Here is a 19,185-nt window from a genome sequence, read left to right as displayed (position 1 = left end):
CAAAAAAAAAAAAAAAAAAAAAAAAATTATATGACTAGAAAAGTAGAAAGTAGGTAGCTTTAGTTTATGATAGTGATCGATATTTGAGGTGTTGCATGATAGTTTTATAATTTTCATTTTGCTATTTATTTCCTTCTTTATTATTTAACTTTTTTATGGTGACTTTTATTTTTCCATGACTTATTTCATTAAATTAAGAATAAATTATTCTGACGTGATAATACACCACATAAGCATCATGAACTCGTTATATCTTTACTTTTGAGGTTAAGAACAAATTATCCTAACGTAATAATACACCATGTAACTATCATGGACTCCCTATATTTTTTCTTTACTATATTGAACTCATTAGATTGACCTGGCAGATGTTAAAATCAAAAACCTTTTAAATCTGCATAAACTCATTTGAGAGATCTCTCTATAAGAAATTTTTTTTTTTACCTAGGAACAGTTTTTGGATTATCATTTCCTTTCATTTTGAATAGAAATCAAAACGAAACTATTTTACGAGAAATGTTATTTTTCTGCCCAATTTTATATCACTAATACTTACGCTACAATGACTACGTCAAGCAGAACTCCATTTGATACGCAAAACTGTAACCGACTGCACAAACCGATGTCTAGTTCGAAGTAAAAATACAATAACCACTTACATTGTGAAAGAAACATACACATTAAACAAATTTAAGCCAATTTGATGTTGTAGCAGGCGTATGAAAGTAGTAAATATGCTATAATTCAGTTTTTTTTATTAGTTGATCATCATTCACTTGACCTATTCCCTATTATAGTTGAACTCTTTGATTCAGTCCGTTTGGTTAACCTATGTGGGTCGAAAACATCACCCCTAAAAATAGAAGTGACATGCTTTCAGAAATTGACACATATTATATAGCTACGGGAGAATGTCACCTGTGTCATAAAAGAATCATTCGGATCATCCAATAAAACCTATCATCTTGTGATTACAAAAAAAAAAAAAATCTAAGAATGTAATAAACTGGCAAGACCTGTGAATGTTGGGTTTAATATCTTTGGCCTTGAAAATATTGTCCGGGTCTTTCCCGACCCTAACTTATATATAGAAAATCACAAATCAACACAGTTAGTTAATCCCCAAATTAGATTCTTATATATGACAAACTAATGTTTTATAAATATTGAAAATTTTTGAGTGTTTCCAGCCAACCCGGCCCTAACCATTTTGACTCTTCCAAATATCGTCACCTCTAGTGTTACACTTACTTGAGGGTTATCACATGCCACCATATCCCATAGCTCACTTGGTTGCATAAACAATATGTCGGTTTATTAGGATTAATTGGTAGGTACAAGTCCACAGTGGGTGGGTTTGTGGTCGATGGTGTGCCTGTGGAGGATGCATCAACAAGGCATGACCTTTACAGAAATAAAGTGATAATTTTGATCATTAAAGCCCCCATCCATAGAAGAATCGGTGATTATAATTAACGCTATGTTTTAAGTAAAAGCAAGTTCATTACAAAGATAATTACTTTGTCCGCCCTCAGCCACCATCCTTTACAGGTTTCCCATTGCCATGAGCGTTCAAAGCAGGTGATCCAGCTGTAGCAGCATTTTCCTAGTCTGTCACAACCGTATAAAAAGCAGAAATGAGACGGAAGTGTGGTCAAGGTTCCACAACACTCAAGGTTGCCACTCTGACCCATTTACTTATGAATGGGTCTGTTTTGGCATTGTTTAATCTCATATTTAAATTAAAATCTTTAGCTAAAAGGGAAGGGGTCAGATAGTTGATGATGTTGAAAGTTGCCTAATATCTATTTAAAATACATGCGTGTAATAAATAATTTTATTAATATTTTGATTACTATCAAAAGAATATAGTATTTGTTAGTATAGCTTAAAAGTATATAAGATCAACCAAACCCAAGAGACCCATTTCCATCCATGCTAGACTTGTTTCAACTAAACCCAATTTGACCCATTACCTGCTCCACCCATCTTGTCACCACAACACAACACAACGGCTACAAAATCATGAAGCATGATATTCTGCAAGATATGTGTGCGACCGACTCAGAAGGAATAAAAAACGTACCTTGGTGTTGCCTTTCTAGTTTTTTAAGATATTAATCAAGTTGTTGAATATGAGCATCCACATCCACATCCACCTGAAGCAATATTATTTTCAACTGTTCAATTTCAATAGACCAAAAAATCACACAATAGAAAACCAGCCACAAATACTTTCAAAAAACACATAGATTTCTAAAGTATTGACACAAACAGAAGCAATAACCTTTTTTCCTGGACTGAAGTGTCCAACGTGGTTGTGAGACACCATCAAGCCAAGCTTTGCATGCATTCCGAGTCTACATTGAATCAGTTGATCATGCTTAACCCAAAAATAGAAACTTTTTCCAAAGGTGATGTAAAGTATTAACCGTTAAATGGAAATTAGTAAGGCTAGTATTTTAATAATGATTAGAGTTGGAAAAACGAGCTATTCGAGTAGATCAAGTAACAGCTCGAAACTGGTCATCTTTTAGCACAGGACTACACGTTGAATGGGGCAGGACAAGTCTAAAGATAAACAAAGCGTAAGGTGTTAACACAAAAAAAAACTCAAACTGTAAGCATTATAAAACGCGTATCAATATATGTTATCATCAAAGATTATAAGCAGAACATAGTTTCAAATAGAACAGAAGGCACCAAGTGTTGTGTATCATACATTATACAAAAATAAGTACCATCCTCACTGGATTGGATCTAAAAGATTGTCTACACTTTTATGGTAAGTCTCACAAGTTCACATTTTCCCATCATCTTGTGCCAATAAGCTGTTAAGGCACAACTCCAACAAACAGGGTCCAAATAGAGAAGCATAGTGATACGAATCAAGCTCAAGATCAGAAGATGGGCCAAGTTTACAGCCGAAAGGAGATGGGACATTGGGGCCAAGTTTACAGCAGAAAAAGGAAGAGACAAATCTGAGAAGTTTGAGAACGCTATGTGTCGTTTCCTTATAATAGTTTATTAATTATAGTAATTACTTGGTAGTCAAGAAAAAGTCACGTCCTCTTATGTTAAATAAGGATACGGGCCATTAGGGTTAATTGTCTTGAATATTGTTTACGTTCTGAGGAACATTAGGAGCTACTGGAGCTCTATATCCAGCATTATTAATCGTACAGCCGGTTCCAATTCGGCTATTTTGTTCGTGAATACTTCTGTTAATCTCTGTTATTGTCGTTTATAGTTAGATTCCTATCAAATTGGTATCAGAGCCTTGCTCTTGTGACTGGTGGGAAAGATGACTCGAAAAGTTACTGAGGTGGACGCTGACTTGAAGAAACTACAGAAGGCTTCAGAGGAAAACGCTGCTGCCGCAGCAGCTGGTTTGAGGAGATGAAGGTGAATTTCAAGGCTGCCTTGGAGGAAACAACTAACAAAATTCTGGAGTTAGTTGCAGCCAAGTTCCAGGAACAATCGAACCCTCCGGTTACTTCAGCGATTCCGTTTACTTCCATGCCACAAGCCCACAACCAAGTGTTACAGTTTTGACATCTAAGGGAACTGAAGTAGATGATGCAGCTTTCGATTACAAGAGATGGGCGGAGGCACACCTGAATAGTCCAGTGGGGAAATCAAGAACATCTTAATGGGTCAGACAGCAAGCGTTCGGGACTGTTTTGTGAACAGACTTTCAGACAAGAAAGTAACCAATTTGGGGATAAACCCATGCAACAGAGTGACTACCGGTTATGTAAGCTGAAGATGCCGATGTTTGATGGTGATGACGCGTATGGGTGGGTTTATAAGATGGAACGTTTCTTTGACGTGCAAGGTTTATTCAGCCTGGGGAACGTTTGAGAGCAGCGGTGCTATGTTTAGAGGGGCAAGCTTTGTCGTGGTTTTGTTGGCATCACAAACGTGAGCCTTTTGGTCATTGGGATATATTGAAAGCAGGTGTTTTGGAGAGATTTCAACAATCACAGGCTGGTGATCTATATGAACAACTGTTAGCTATTATACAAGAAGGTACAACTAGGGAGTATGCAAGTAGGTTTGAGCAGCTTGCAGCTCAGCTCAGTTGGATGGAATTCCAGAGGAGGTATTAATTACAACTTTTCTGAAAGGGTTGAAACCAGATCTGCGATCGGCGGTTCGTTTTTTACAACCTCCAAGGTTGAAACAAACCATTAAGATGGCTATTATGATTGATGAGGATGGTATGGTTGGGGGTTTAGAGGTCGGGAAAAGTGCACTGAAGTGGGCCGGTTCAGGGCGTATTGGGTTGAATAGTAAAGCATTAGGGAGTAGTGAGCTGGTGGCAAGTAAATTAGCAGTTACGGCTGTCAAGGGTGGCGATGTTAAGACTGGTGAGACAAAAAAACCCTTTAAAAGGATGACAGATGCAGAATATGCAGATAAAAGGGCAAAAGGGTTATGTTTTCGATGTGACGAAAGGTTTGGACCTGACCATCGGTGTCCTGAAAAAAGTTTGCGGGCTTTGTGATTGATTGTTGAACCTGGGGAAGGGGAGGGCTCTTCTGATGATGAGGACGATAATGAGCATGTTCACTTATATGTCATCTCCGTTTGAGCTAATTCGAATGTAGGGTTTTCTTCTCTACAAACGATGAAGGTTAGGGGTAGGATTTGTGGTCGTGCTGTGGTGGTTTTGATGGATTGTGGCGCTACCCACAATTTCTTGTCTGTTCGTTTGGTAGAACTACTTAAATTGATAATCACGGGGATCCAAGCTACGAAAATTGTGTTAGGTAATGGAAAGTTGGACAATAGTTACGGCTTGTGCCGCAAGATGCATGTGTGAATTCAAGAGCTCGAGGTAGAAGATGATTTTTATCCTTTAGAGTTGGGTAGTACAGATGCTATATTGGTAATGAAGTTATTGCAAAAATTGGGCGATACTCGGGTTTTTTGGGGTGCATTGACAATGAGTTTTCAATATGGCGGTCGGACAGTAACGCTTAAGGGTGAGTCGGGGTTGCAACATGGGGAGACTTCATTGCGTGCTTTAAGCCTTTAACCAACAATTTAGAATGTGTTGATGAGGGGTATTTGTTATGTGTGGCAGATTTAGATTCGGCTATAAAGCAAGAATCACAAGTCCGATCAGAGCTGGATGACTAGCTTACTAGTTTTGATGATATTTTTATGTTGCCTACAGGTTTACCTCCTTCACGAGATCATGAGCATGCGATTGTGTTAAAGGGCGGGACAGAACCTGTTAATGTGCGTCCGTATCGAGAAGGATGAAATAGAAAAGCTAGTAGGTGAGATGTTGACTGCATGTGTCATTCGACCGAGCAATAGTCCTTTTTCAAGTCCCGTGTTGTTGGTGAAAAAGAATGGTAGTTGGCGGTTCTGTGTGGATTATCGGGCGTTGAATGAGGTTACTGTATTGGACAAATTTCCTATTCCCATTATTGATGAACTTTTAGATGAATTGCATGGAGCTACAATTTTTTCAAAGCTGGATCTTAAATCTGGGTATCACCAAATTCGCATGAGAGAGAATGATATTCATATTCAGAACTCATGAGGGTCATTATGAGTTCTTAGTAATGTCGTTTGGTCTAACAAACACACCTTCAACATTTCAGTCTTTGATGAACAAGGTATTCAAATGTTATCTACGTAAGTTTGTTTTTTTTTTTTTTTTTATGATATCCTTGTTTATAGTCGCACCGTTGATGAACATAAAAAACACTTGTTATTAGTTTTTGAGAAATTGAGAGCTGAGGGTCTATACTGTAATAGGAAAAAATGTGTGTTTGGGCAAGGGTGGGTCGACTATTTGGGACACATTGTTACCAGCAAGGGTGTGATGGCGGATCCCGATAAAATTAAAGCTATGACCGATTCGCCAAAGCCACAGAATTTGCGAGAGTTACGGGGATTTTTGGGAGTAACTGGATATTACCGTAAGTTTGTTGAAGGTTATGGAAAAATTGCAAGACCATTGACTGATTTACTTAAGAAAGATGGGTTTGGGTGGTCTGATGAGGCTGAGCATGCCTTGCAGAATTGAAAAGGGTCATGACTAGGGTTCCCGTGTTAGCATTACCGGATTTTTCTAAAGAATTTGTGATTGAAACAGATGCTTCCGGGCAAGGGGTTGGGGTCATGTTGATGCAAGAAGGGAAACCGATTGCTTATTTTAGTCAAGTGTTAGGTGTACGAGCTCAATTAAAATCAGTTTATGAAAGAGAGTTAATGGCTATTGTTTTAGCTGTTCAGAAGTGGAGGCCATATCTGTTAGGACGTAAATTTACTGTAGTAACTGATCAAAAAAGTCTAGAATTTTTGCTAGAGCAGAGAACAGTTTCGGGGGAACATCTGAAATGGATTGCAAAACTATCAGGTTATGAGTTTGCAATTTTATATCGGCCTGGAAAAGAAAATGGGGCTGCTGATGCTCTATCATGACGTGGCAAAGAGGTAGAGTTTTGGCAAATTTCTACGACTCAAGTGGCGTTGGATGATGCTTTGTTGTTAAGTTAAAAACAGATACAGGTTTTAAGTGTGATACGAGACCATGTTAACCAGGAAGTTTCGGGATTGGATGGTATTCTGTTTGTGAGGAGTTACTCCTATATAAGGGGCACTTGGTACTACCTAGGGAATCCACTTGGATTAAGAGGTTATTTCTTGACATTCACGGGGGTGTTGTGGGTGGACATGAGGGAACCCAGAAAACTTATCAACGAATGAGTCGGGATTTTTATTGGGTTGGGATGCAGAAAGATATTGCTAGGATGGTGGTTGAGTGATGTTTGTCAGCGACATAAGTATTCTAACCAATCTCCGGCGGGGTTGTTGCAGCCGCTCGCCTTGCCTGGACAAATTTGGGAGGATATAACTATGGATTTCATTGATGGCCTGCCTAAGTCTGGGGGTTACAGTGTGATATTTGTGGTAGTGGATAGGCTAAGCAAAGGAGCTCACATTATTCCTTTGAAGCATCCTTATACCGCATCTTCAGTGGCAGCTATTTTTATTAAGGAAGTGGTACGTTTGCACGGGATTCCTAAGTAAATAATATCGGACCGGGATAAAGTTTTTGTTAGCCAATTTTGGAAAGGATTGTTCAGGTTCATGGGAACCGTTCTTAAAAGAAGCACGGGGATGGTCAAACCGAAGTCGTTAATAGAAGTCTAGAAACATACTTGCGATGTTTCACATCTAACAAACCAAAAGAATGGCTAAAATGGTTGTCTTGGGCTGAGTATTGGTATAATACTTCGTATCATTCAACGATTGGGATGACTCCGTTCAAAGTAATGTATGGTCGAGAACCTCCACCACTCCTCCACTACGATTCAGGAAGTGCTTATACCTTCGATGTTGATCAATACCTTGTTGAAGGTGACCAGGTTTAAAGGAGTTAAAAGTGCAGTTGGTGCGTGCTCAGCAAATCATGAAAACTCAAGCAGATAGGAAGCGTAGAGATGTGCACTTTGTGGAAGGTGAGATGGTTTATCTTGCATCCATATCGACAGGCTACTGTGGCTGGTCGTGCTAATCGGAAACTTTCAGCTCCTCTCTATGGTCCGCTCAAAGTTTTGAGTAAAGTGGGAGAAGTTGCTTATAGATTGCAATTGCCGGTAGAGTCTGCAATACATAATGTTTTTCACGTATCACAACTAAGGAAGGTAGTGGGAAATATCCAAGCAGAAACTTCTTTGCCTGCTAGTGTGGAAGTTACGGAAAATATACAGCCAAGTCAGTTATTAGGGGTGTTTCTGATGTTGACAAAGAAGTGTTGTTGTCTTGGGTCAGGTTGCCTGTTGAGGAGGCTACTTGGGAGAAGGCCGATTCTATGGCGGCTCAATTTCCAGCTATTCACCTTGAGTACAAGGTGATTATTTGGGAAGGGGGTAGTGATACAAATCAAGCTCAAGATCAGAAGATGGGCCAAGTTTACAGCCGAAAGGAGATTGGCCATTGGGGCCAAGTTTACAGCCGAAAGGAGATTGGCCATTGGGGCCAAGTTTACAGCAGAAAAAAGAAGAGACAAAGCTGAGAAGTTTGAGGGTTCTATGTGTCGTTTCCTTATAATAGTTTATTAATTATAGTAATTACTTGGTAGTCAAGAAAAAGTCACGTCCTGTTATGTTAAATAAGGCTACGGGCCATTAGGGTTAATTGTCTTGAATATTGTTTACATTCTGAGGAACATTAGGAGCTACCGGAGCTCTAGATCCAGCATTAGGGTTAATCATACAGCCGGTTCCAATTCGGCTATTTTGTTCGTGAATACCTGTGTTAATCTCTGTTCTTGTCGTTTACAGTTAGATTCCTATCACATAGAGAAGGTCGAAATTTTCTACTACACCAAACCGCATTATAACGAAATAAATCCAATATTAATACATGAACATCATGCTATAAATGTTTATATTTGACTACACTAACCTAAACTTTAGCACTATGTTTTGGCAGAAGAAGCGATTATAAAAGGTCAAAAACATACCCATTAGAAGTGATGTGATTATTAACCCTTTGCATGTTGCTTCTTTGAGTTAATTTGTGGCTCAAAATCCACAACTTTTTTCGCTAATGGAAACACCAGCTGCATAAAAGAAGACTCAAAAAATATAACTTTCAACAACTCTAATAACAATCCTTTATTTCCAAATAAGCAAAAATACAATGCATACAACTACATGTGGAACCTTTCCATTGACGGCCCACAATTGATGCAACACACTGACAAGAGAAGAAATGTGAAAGTCCCAACTCAGGGTTACTCTTATTGCCAGATCCATTTGCCACTAATGCTTTCTTGATGAAATCAAAACCACTTCTCTAATACACATCTTAAGCCTAATAACCCAGAAAAAACTCGTTAGACAAAAAAAAAGAAATCAAAACTGCTTGAAGAAAAAAAATAAAACTTGAAGAAAATGTGAAAGTCTCAACCCAAGGTTACTCTTTTTGCCAGATCCACTTACCATAGATACTATCTAAGAAATAGCTTTACTGTGGAAATACCCATTTTAAACTTCAGAGCTGCAAGAACATCAGCTTCAAATTTCACTACTTCTTGCTTTGTGTACGTACCATCCGGAATATAAAGTTAGAAAATTAACTTGATTAGGAAAGACGTGCAAGGATTGATATTATTATTAGTACCTAAAGACTAAAACTGTCGAATAGTATGCAATTCCGACTTCTTTATCCTCATTCCATTTAACTAAACCCCTAAAAGTTCCAACTCCCCTTCAACCAATACACAAACCTTGATACATTTACATCAACCAATATGGAGATCAATTTTTAGTAATCTGACTAAAAACCTTTGAGTAGGGCCTTGAAGCTGGTCTGATCTTTTCTCAGCTTCTTCAAACTTGGTAATTAGATCGGCATGTCTAGTATCACTTTCTAGTCTCTTCTACCAACTGCTTTTAATTTAGCAGTAACAGTAAAGCCTTCACAACGTAATAGATTGAATTAACCTAATATATCCTACTGAAATACTTGATGCTATCTCAAGCGTTACAACAGGCTAACCCCCTCCAAATCAATGAAGAAGTATTTTATTCACATTTCATAACCATCTAAACGAACCATCACTTATGTACAGGCCTGCCTACCTTCCAACCTTAGTTGAAAGGTGTCAACTTTTTATGTGCCCTGAACTATGACTGGGGTTTCCTTAACGATTCGAGAAGCTTCTACAATAGGCTTTCGTGCTGCCTTACACGGTTACACCCTTTAAATAAACATATCAAAATCCAGAATAATATACCAAAATCCGAAATAAGTAATCAGTATCGTGTAAATGTGTGAGAGACATTCAAGTTACAGTTTCTTCAAAAACACGATTAAACTACCTAATGATTCATGAATAAAGAAACACCTTACTTTAGACAAACTATACAAAGAAGCATAGATATAAAAAGGAAAAAACATGTTTCGTGAAACTATTATATATCTAAATCTGAAAAACTATCAATAACTTTTTCAAAAACTTGAGTAAATTAAAAGACCATAAACGTGATAAAGTACATCCAAAAAATGAAAAGAAAACGCAATCAGGCATTTTATCAAACACTTGGTGCACATTTACGTTCAAAGTTGAACAGACCTAGGATGTATAAAATATCTTTCCACCAACATATGCACTTTAAACCAATTTAACAAAAACTATTGGAAACTGCATCTCCTAACTTTTCTTTCGAAGTAATGTAAAACCCAAATCCGGAACTAAATTATGAATAAAACATAATCTAACAAATACGTTACAAAAATATAGTGATATATTTTATTTGCCGTGTTTTAAATGCAATGTGTATCTAGATTGTAATTTCACTTAGTTATCTAATCATCTAATTAGGAGTGCTAATTTCAATTAGAATAATCATCAAAAATAATAAAGGCAAAACCTGATTCCACAACTGAATTTAGAATACAGAGTATGAAGCGGGGTTAGAGGCAAAAGTGGGAAGCAATATCGAATGGCCCACGTACATCAAACTACTCGTATTTGCTTAAATCTGGTATAAGGTGTACACGTTGGATGATTAGTACTATAAACAACATTTCCTAAAACATGACACATAGGACATAACTAAAAAAATCAAAATCCAAGTAGAGATTTATATATAGTGTATAAATAAATAAATATATAGATATAGATTCTTCATTTAAAAACTTTGCAGAATATTATAAATAAATAAAACACGTCAATCAGTGAATAAAAGATATATTATGAATGTAGGAAAGCAAACCAAAGATTAGTGAGTATACGTGTAGCAGAGATTATATGTGAGTGATTGCAGGTCACCAGTCGAAAAGTTGTTCTCGTCCAATAAAACATGGTAATGGGCAGGACGGCTTGTACCCTATTCATTAACAAAGAACAGATTGCAATTCCAATAATTATAAAATCACGTCAATCATATATCCTAACACACCTAAAAGAGTGAAAAGTGGCATATACAATATTACCTGAATGCCAGCATGGCTGCACAAATAAAAATCAACCTCCGTAGGATGGCAAATCTTGGAATCAACCACTATGCCTGTAGATTCCAATATGACAAGAAATAAATCGGTAAGTCAAATCAAAGGAAAAATGGTAAATGTATAACCGAGTTGCAAAAACTATAGCATACCTGGCAGTATATTTCCACTACTGTCCACAGAATTATGATCTTTGTGGTTGTTGGCAAACAATCGAGTGTGATGACATTTTTGAACCACAACAAATGTGACTGGAGGCTGATAACTTGGTTCCAATGAAGCACAAGCCTGAGATGAGTTTATCGTAGTCATCATGGTTATATACCACAAAATAGAGGTAGCAACTTCAACTCTCACTCGTATTTTATTTCTAACTGGTCAAACATCAGTAAAAAATTACACCTTCAAAGGGATAGGTTAAAAAATTATTCAAATTTAGGTTACTACTGAAATTGCATAACTTCTGGACAGACTAACAAAATACCCAATCTCGTCAAAGGTGGAGTATGGGGGAGGTGAGATTTAGATAGTCATACCTCTACCCGATCATTTTGCAAACTACCTAATAATAATAATAACTTAGAGGTAGATAAAGGAGGTGTTCTAGGTCAGAATGATGCGTAGCATAAGTTTACCCGCTTAAACCAAAAGTCATTAATCATTATGAAATCCAAGCTAGCTTATTGAGGATACACAGATGATACTATCCTCGTCAATGTCCAACTGCAAGGGTATTAGTTATACAAAGCAAGCTAGCTTAGCTACAGTAATTAGAGACGAGCAGAATTTCCCAAATCCCAATTCCATACCGGTACCGAAATAAGGCTCCGAATCCCAAGTGGGATCAAGACTGGTACCTAGTTTTGTTGATTCTTTGGGATCGGTACTAATCGGTGCTGGAACCGAGAAATCCTGAAAATACCACCTAGTCCCGACTAATCCCACATTCTCCCATTGTTTTTCTTCAGTGTTGACTTTCCAGGTTTTCCAAGAAAGTTACATATGTTTACATATGCCATTTTTTTTAATAATGCCTTTAAAAAGTCGATCATTTCCTTATATACATCGATCTTAATACACACATACTTAAAATGAGATTCAATACAATATGAGCTAATACAATAATAAGGGAGCAATCTGTTACTAATAAGCCATAGGTACCTGAAGTTAAAGGGAAACCAAGTGAGTAGTTTCAGCTCATTAGATCAGAGATAAGCAATCTGTTTTGTTTTTAGAGATATCTTCTTGCCACAGCAGCCTAAGTTGTTGGAACTTCAAGCCCCTGTCAAGATTTGTGGCATTTGACTAGTTTCCAAAAACTTTTTTGTAACTTTCATAATCATAATCATGCTATCTTTATTACTGTGGTGCGAATACATCGACACATTTGTCGATAATAATAATAATTATTATTATTAGTTATATATCTCAAGATTCTACCTTTACAAAGTAAAAGCTACACTGATTTTGGAACGAATACAATGACTTGAGTTTCGTAATCAGGACTTCACGGGAAATGGTACTAATATCCCAGTTCCGTTCTTGTTCGGTACCAATTCAAATAGGACCGGGATCGGTACGGTGTTTTTGTGACTTTCGGGGTCAGTACCGGTACGAGATGGTACCAGTCTCATGCCCATCCGTAACCATAATTGCCTATGTTGGTGGGGTTAATTTATCTCCTCTTCCAAACTTCAACCCTTTTGGCCTCTCTTCCTCATCTTTTCATCCTTTAGTCTTCTCTTTTGTTTAATTTCAGATCTAATGTAGTCTATTATGGTATTTACATTTTTAGATAGAAAATTAATCCACAACAAGCATCTGAACCACCAGATATCCACAATATATAATACTTCGTCACTTCGACTTGGGACATACATTATATAATCAAAATCCAAGCTTCAATTGTACCACTGCATCTTGAGGCATAATTTACTTAAATTCCCAAACTTCATTTCTTCTGTGTCCCATCTCTTCAGGAGTTATATCATTCTCCAGCTTGAAGATTTTAGAAATCTCTTTATTAGTCTTCCCAGTAACCATGTCAGCTACAACTTTACTCATCAGTTCCCAGAGGCTTTTTATACGCAGATCGTAAGCAGCCTGAGATTAAAACAGAAAATCATGAAGCAAATTAATCAATGGACATATTCATAAAAACAAGATTATACCTATGTATAGATTGAAAACGATGACCAACGAAATTTATAGAAATTTAACCTTAAAGATATATTTATTTTATAGAAAGGCAACAATGACCAACACACGACATAATAATTCAGTTGCCCCTAATGGGACTTGAACCCAGCTAAGGTTGTACAAAACTCCAGTAAAACCACGTATGTTTGTGTGTGTATATATATATATACCAAACTAATGCTGTTCAAAACTCTTGTAAAACCGTGTGTGTATATATACAGGGTTTCTGAAAAATCTTAGTTGGGTTCACATTGAAGACAAACATATGTTAGATTGTGTGGTATGTTAACATTTGCCTTTCTATAAAATGTAAAAGAAATACCTTTAAGGTTTAATTTCTATATATATATATATACACACACATACATATAGGGTAGGGATCCTAAAAGAAAGTACCTCAAAGGGAGAAGATAGAGAATGTTCATTGTCGATTTTTTTAGCTTGTTTTTCATTTTTTTTTCCTTTTTTCATTCTTTTAGTCCGGGTTAGTGAGCTATGTATTGTAAACAGCTGAATACGGTACGGGCGTAGCCCATTTAGGGGGGTTTTGTCTTGAACGGTGGCATTTATAAAGGGGTTAATTAAAAAAATGAATGAAAAAACAAGCTAAAATGAAAAACGAACCTTCTCTACCTTTTCTACCTTTAGGTACCTTCTCTTTTGATCTCTATCCGATATATACATATACACACACACACACATATCTAATGTTCGATATCTGTTTCTTACATTAACAATGACATTTGAAACGCTTAACAAAGAATGTAAAGTATTTATCAATAGTCCAAAAAGCATGTCATATACAAAGAAGATACTACTATGAAAAACGGTTCTAGACACAATAAACTTGAAATATGAAACAGAAATAAACAACTAACCACAAACCAAACTATAAATATAATGACGTAAAAAAGACACAGATACCAAACATTAATTTCATTACTTGCTAATTAATCAATAATGATGATCACACAATCAAAGAGCGAGTGATAATATCATATTCACAAAAGTTAACATATCTAAACAAAACCAGGAAAATAAAGCAGGTAAGCTATTGTGATCATTTACATGGGAGGATCAAGCTGAGTGAGATTTCATTTACATGGGAGGATCAAGCGGAGTGAGATTTCTGCTGCAGGCAAATATGTTTGTTGATGTTGAAGTCTAATTAACTATCTATACACCCATAACCTCCTATATTGGATAATCAGATAAACTTGGCTAAATAATATCCAAAGCATATGAGAAAAAGTCCAAATTACAGTTATCTTTCACTAGCTAGCTCAAGGTAGTTATAGGCAAACTTCAAGCAACGTGCCCCGATAACCGCCTTAAGGAGAATGACTAATGTACATCGTATACATGACACAATGAAACATAGAAACAAATAAGAATGATATTATGTATACTATTTTTTTCCATATAGACTTGAACCAGCATATGCTTATTTTATGGGAAAAGATCCTAATACTTGGTACAGACCTATATTTGAACAACAAAGAGGTTGTGAAGCGATTAAAATTACATATGTAAAAACTTTAAAAGAATAATATCAGGTATACTGATTTTTGCCATAATTTATTAATGAAACCGAAGGACTAACATCATCAATAGGTGCCAGAAAGAAACCTGTTATTACATTGTTAGAGTTACTAAGGATGCAAATGAAGCAAAGGATACGTGAGATGAACACACAAGTAGATTAATGGAAATATGATGTAGGACCAGCAATACTGAAGAAGATGAAACTATTTTCACTTCTAATATCCATTCATTTTCATTAATGTAGCATCCGGACTACTTTTCTTAGTGGTGACCAAGTTTTTGAAATAAAAAATGCATTTGAGAGTTGAGACACATCTGGTTGACCTTGAAAATAGATTTTGTAGTTGTCATCTGTGTCAGTTAGCTAGTTTACCTTATATGTATGCAATATGTGCCATAAATTAAGTTGCAAAGAGGTCCAAAAGGTTGTGTCAGTCATTGGTTTAAGAAAGAGATGTTCAAGGTAGCAAGCCAGTTTCATATAAGCCCAGTACTAAGCAGCAATTATGGGGTCATGTCACCATTCCCTAGGCCATTGCCTCCTAAGGTCACAGAAAGGCCTACCATCAAGAAAAAGACATCCAAGTGAGAAGAAAGGAAAAATGTATAGTCTTGTAAGAATCATGGTGAAAACGGGCAAAATCAAAGATCATGTGACAAGGAGCCGGTACCTCTAGCCCCTAAGGTAAAGGTAGTAGGGTTGGAAAAGGTAGTAATATTACTGGTATTGGTGTTTCTTTTAAGTTATGGAGAGCAAATGCAACCCGAAGAAAATGAGTGCACGAAGGCAAACAAGCAAACTTTTGAATCACAACCTGAATGAGGAAGCCACTAGTATGCTCTTTCGGATGACTGGATTATATGCATGTCATTATCTTTAGTAAAACAATTAACTTTGGTATATGCCATGCTTTTGGATGACCATGTTATGTGCATGTCATTGTTTTTAGTAAACAAATAACTTTGCTACATGCCATGCTTTTAGATGACTACATTATGTGCATGCCATTGTCCTTTGTAAACAAATATCAATATGAACTAAACTAGTGGGTTCGATCCTTATTTGGAACTGTATGATATACTATGTACAATGCTACAACGAATCATTGATTAGAATATGGAACCAGTGTTGTAAATAAAGGTTTTAAAGGCCGTTATAAAGGCGTTATAATGCTTAAAGGTGGTCTGTCGTTACGTTATGTGTCTTGTAGGGTAGATTTAAAGGTTGCAGTCAATAAGGGTCAAATAACGAACTTAACGAGGATGGGACCATGGATAATAGATAGATACATATATTTAACCTATTGATTTTGTGTTTATTAGACTAAATTTGGTTTTGAAACCAATACAAATATCTTATGAAACAGAATGATGACTTGGTTTCAATAAATCACCAACATTTTTGGGTAGGTACATTATTGTTGTAAATTTTAAATACATACAAAGTTCATATAAAAATAAGTACATGTATTTTATGTTATACTTTTTAGTTTACTATGGTTATTGACTTATTTTGTAGAGATGTTGTTAATGTATATCTTTCAACAATGAAATTCCTTTATAATTTACAGTCTTCGTTATAACGCCGATATATCTCCGCAAAATGAGATTTATCCTTAAAGGTGGCCGGCCGCCGAGTAACCGCCGACCGTTATTTACAACCTTGTATGGAACAAAACATTACAATAGAAAAGAAAAAGGTAAATGGTTAACACAATTACAGTGTCAAAGTTAAGTAATAAAACATTATTAAGTGGATTAAATACATGTAGGATGCCACATTGTCACATATGCAAGAAACTGGATACTATAGGTAAATATCCGATGGAATGGTAGTTAACAAGTTAACTAACGTTTAGGTTAAACCATTCCAAAAAAAAACATAAGCGGTTAAAAATTAAAACGATCATAATGTCAAAGTTAATTGGTTAAAACATTATTAACACATAACAAAACAAGGAAACATTAGAAATTATTCAATTTAACCCTAAAGCTATTTCTTTATTATTTTATACGAGAGCAAGTACCCACGCGTTGCGGCGGTGAGATGGTGGGGGTGATAGGTCATAGAGTGTGATAGCCAAATGTCTTAGCCGTACGGGCTCCACCCTCAGATTTAAAAATTCGTCGAAAGTATATCGAATGACATCTCTAATGAAAGAGCACGAAATTTTAAGAACACCCATATAAATTTTATAATTTATCGATGTATGGTTTTTGAGATAAAAGATTTTGAATGAATTGGGGGAATACATGATTTATGGAGGAGAGAGAAAAAAAATGATTGGTTGAGATATGAGGAGAAAGAAAGGGTAATATAGTTATTTTAGGTAAATATAGAATAAATGAAAGGGGCACTTTGGGAAAGTAGATGTTGAAACTTAAAATGTAGACAGGGAGATCTGCTTTATGATATAGTATAGATAGAACAAATATTAACAAAACACTACACAACACTTCACAAATTTGTCCCTAATGGGACTTAACCCAACTTAGGTTGTTCAAAAACCTCGAAAAACCGTGTGACATACACAATGAATACCACTTTATAAAAACAGTTCTAGATACAATCAACTTAAAATAAACAACAGAACTAAACAACTAACCAGAAACACAGAAAGCAGACATTAATTTCATCCTTTGCTAATTAATCAAAAACGACAATCACGGCGTGATGATAACAGTTTCACAAAAGTAAACATGTCTAAACAAAACCGGGAAAATAAAGCAGGTAAACTGTTGTGATCAGATTACACGAAAAGATAGACAATTATGCTTATCAATGTTACATTCTAACTAATTATTCATATACCCAGCACCGAAAATATGTGGAAAACAATATTAGCGTTAAAAAGGCTCCTTGACATTGCTAAATATATTCCAAGGCATATGAGAAAAAGTCCAAATTGCATTTATCTTTCACTAGCTAGCTCAAGGTAGTTGAAGGGAAACTTCAAGCAACGTGACCTATATCTATCTATCCATATCTATATCTATATCTATATTATATCTATCCAAATTGCATTTAGTTCCTTCCATTTTTTCAACGAAGTTGTTGATAACCCTAAAATGCCCCTCCCTTTTTATTCATTCATATCTACTTACTTACTTACTATATCTACTTGAAAGTTGAAATACCTATAATACCATTAATGAACTTAATTTACAGCATCTACCCTTAACTCTTAAATAATTACACTACCCCTTGACGTCAATTACTTGCATTAATAATCATCCCGCTACCACCGCCAATTAAATATAAAAACATATACTCCAATAAAAGCAACAACAGCGTGATAGCAATTGTCTATCATAATTAATAATAATAATAAATTAAAAAGACAGAGTGAGCGAGAAACGTACATCAAGAAGACCATAAAGGCAGCCTTGCTTCTGATTCTGACTCAGAAAATCAGAATAAAACTCTTTCAATTCCTCATCGTTTCCGGTTTCTTTAATCTCTCTAATTTTCTCTAAGAAGGAAAGAACTTGTCCGAGAATATGGTTTGGGTGTTCTATTTTAAGTCGAAACTCGGCATAGAATTCTAAACTTTTCGCCTCCATGGCAGACGCCATATCAATTGTGTGTTCAAAACCTTCCGAACTGCGAACCGTTATTATCTTATTTTTTTAAATCGGCCTCATCTCGGCATGTTTCTGTTGCCATTATGGAATCTGATTTTGATTTGGGGAAGAAATGTAAAACCCTAATTTTGATTTGGGATATTTTGATTGAGGTTTTTGAAACTAGTTTTTTTTCAACTGAATCTATACTTGATACTTTTAGCCCTTATTCTTTTCCTTATTGACTTTTTCACACTTATTTTCTTACAATATTATACGAGATTACGAGAATAATAGATCTAACTAACACATTCTTATAAGACCTCTCCCAACCGAAGTCGTGATTCGTGAGAAGGTGTCACCCCTTGAATCGCCGATGGCATGACACATATCGTAGATTCATGTTGTTTCTTTCGATGACGAATCCAGAAATTTTTCTCACAAGTGACTTTATCAACGACGTTAAGTGCAATTTCTCAAACCTTACAATTTACATAAATATAATGTGCACATTACCATTTTAGGAAGTTTCTTAAACCAACCAAAGTGTAAAGCATGAGACTTTTCATTAGACGTGTCCAGACACCTTAAATGTCTTCGGTTTTTACAAAGTAAAATATTGAATATTAACAACTATCAACATATGAATGTTACAAATTATCTATTATCCTGCATGTCAAGTTATACTTATAGTGACAATTTTGTTAGGTTTGATGCTTGATGGATTATTCATGGGATTGTTCGGGGTCAACATAACTAAACATTTGTGTTGGTTGTTGTATGCATTAGTGTATTGTTGCATAAAGCCAAAATTGTTGCTATTGGACTAAATGTCTATGTCTCAAATGGTCACAACATTAAGCTAGGCCCAAAGGGTAGATAAGTTAG

General features: G+C 35.9%; 1 protein-coding gene and 1 long non-coding RNA gene across 12 annotated transcripts; both read right to left on the bottom strand.

The window, feature by feature from the left end:
- Positions 1–903: 903 nt before the first annotated feature.
- LOC122605844 lies at positions 904–10,033 on the bottom strand. Of its 8 annotated transcripts, XR_006324733.1 has the most exons (7): positions 8,697–10,033; positions 8,495–8,593; positions 2,288–2,360; positions 2,087–2,159; positions 1,521–1,611; positions 1,252–1,404; positions 904–918 (listed from the first exon to the last, which is right to left on the bottom strand). It is a non-coding gene; the product is annotated as an uncharacterized LOC122605844 (long non-coding RNA). The 8 variants fall into 8 exon arrangements; XR_006324732.1 differs by lacking the exon at positions 904–918 and having other exon boundaries at positions 1,119–1,404; positions 8,697–10,006; XR_006324734.1 differs by lacking the exon at positions 904–918 and having other exon boundaries at positions 1,119–1,375; positions 8,697–10,006.
- Positions 10,034–10,775: 742 nt separating this feature from the next.
- On the bottom strand, positions 10,776–18,465 carry LOC122605096 (SKP1-like protein 1B). 4 transcript variants are annotated; one of them, XR_006324550.1, is made up of 6 exons: positions 18,097–18,465; positions 12,430–13,092; positions 12,151–12,271; positions 11,142–11,277; positions 10,967–11,048; positions 10,776–10,868 (listed from the first exon to the last, which is right to left on the bottom strand). XR_006324550.1 is itself a non-coding variant. In XM_043777972.1 (2 exons), exons 1-2 carry the CDS (start codon positions 18,307–18,309, stop codon positions 12,922–12,924), a joined length of 384 nt encoding a protein of 127 aa, XP_043633907.1. In that variant the 5' UTR covers positions 18,310–18,465; the 3' UTR covers positions 12,376–12,921. The 4 variants fall into 4 exon arrangements, 1 of the variants encoding a protein (XP_043633907.1); XR_006324549.1 differs by having other exon boundaries at positions 10,975–11,048; XR_006324551.1 differs by having other exon boundaries at positions 11,011–11,048.
- Positions 18,466–19,185: the final 720 nt, after the last annotated feature.

Source organism: Erigeron canadensis, chromosome 6 (assembly GCF_010389155.1).
Source record: "Erigeron canadensis isolate Cc75 chromosome 6, C_canadensis_v1, whole genome shotgun sequence".
Classification (NCBI taxonomy): Eukaryota; Viridiplantae; Streptophyta; class Magnoliopsida; order Asterales; family Asteraceae; genus Erigeron; species Erigeron canadensis.
This window is presented reverse-complemented; position numbering and strand designations above follow the sequence as displayed.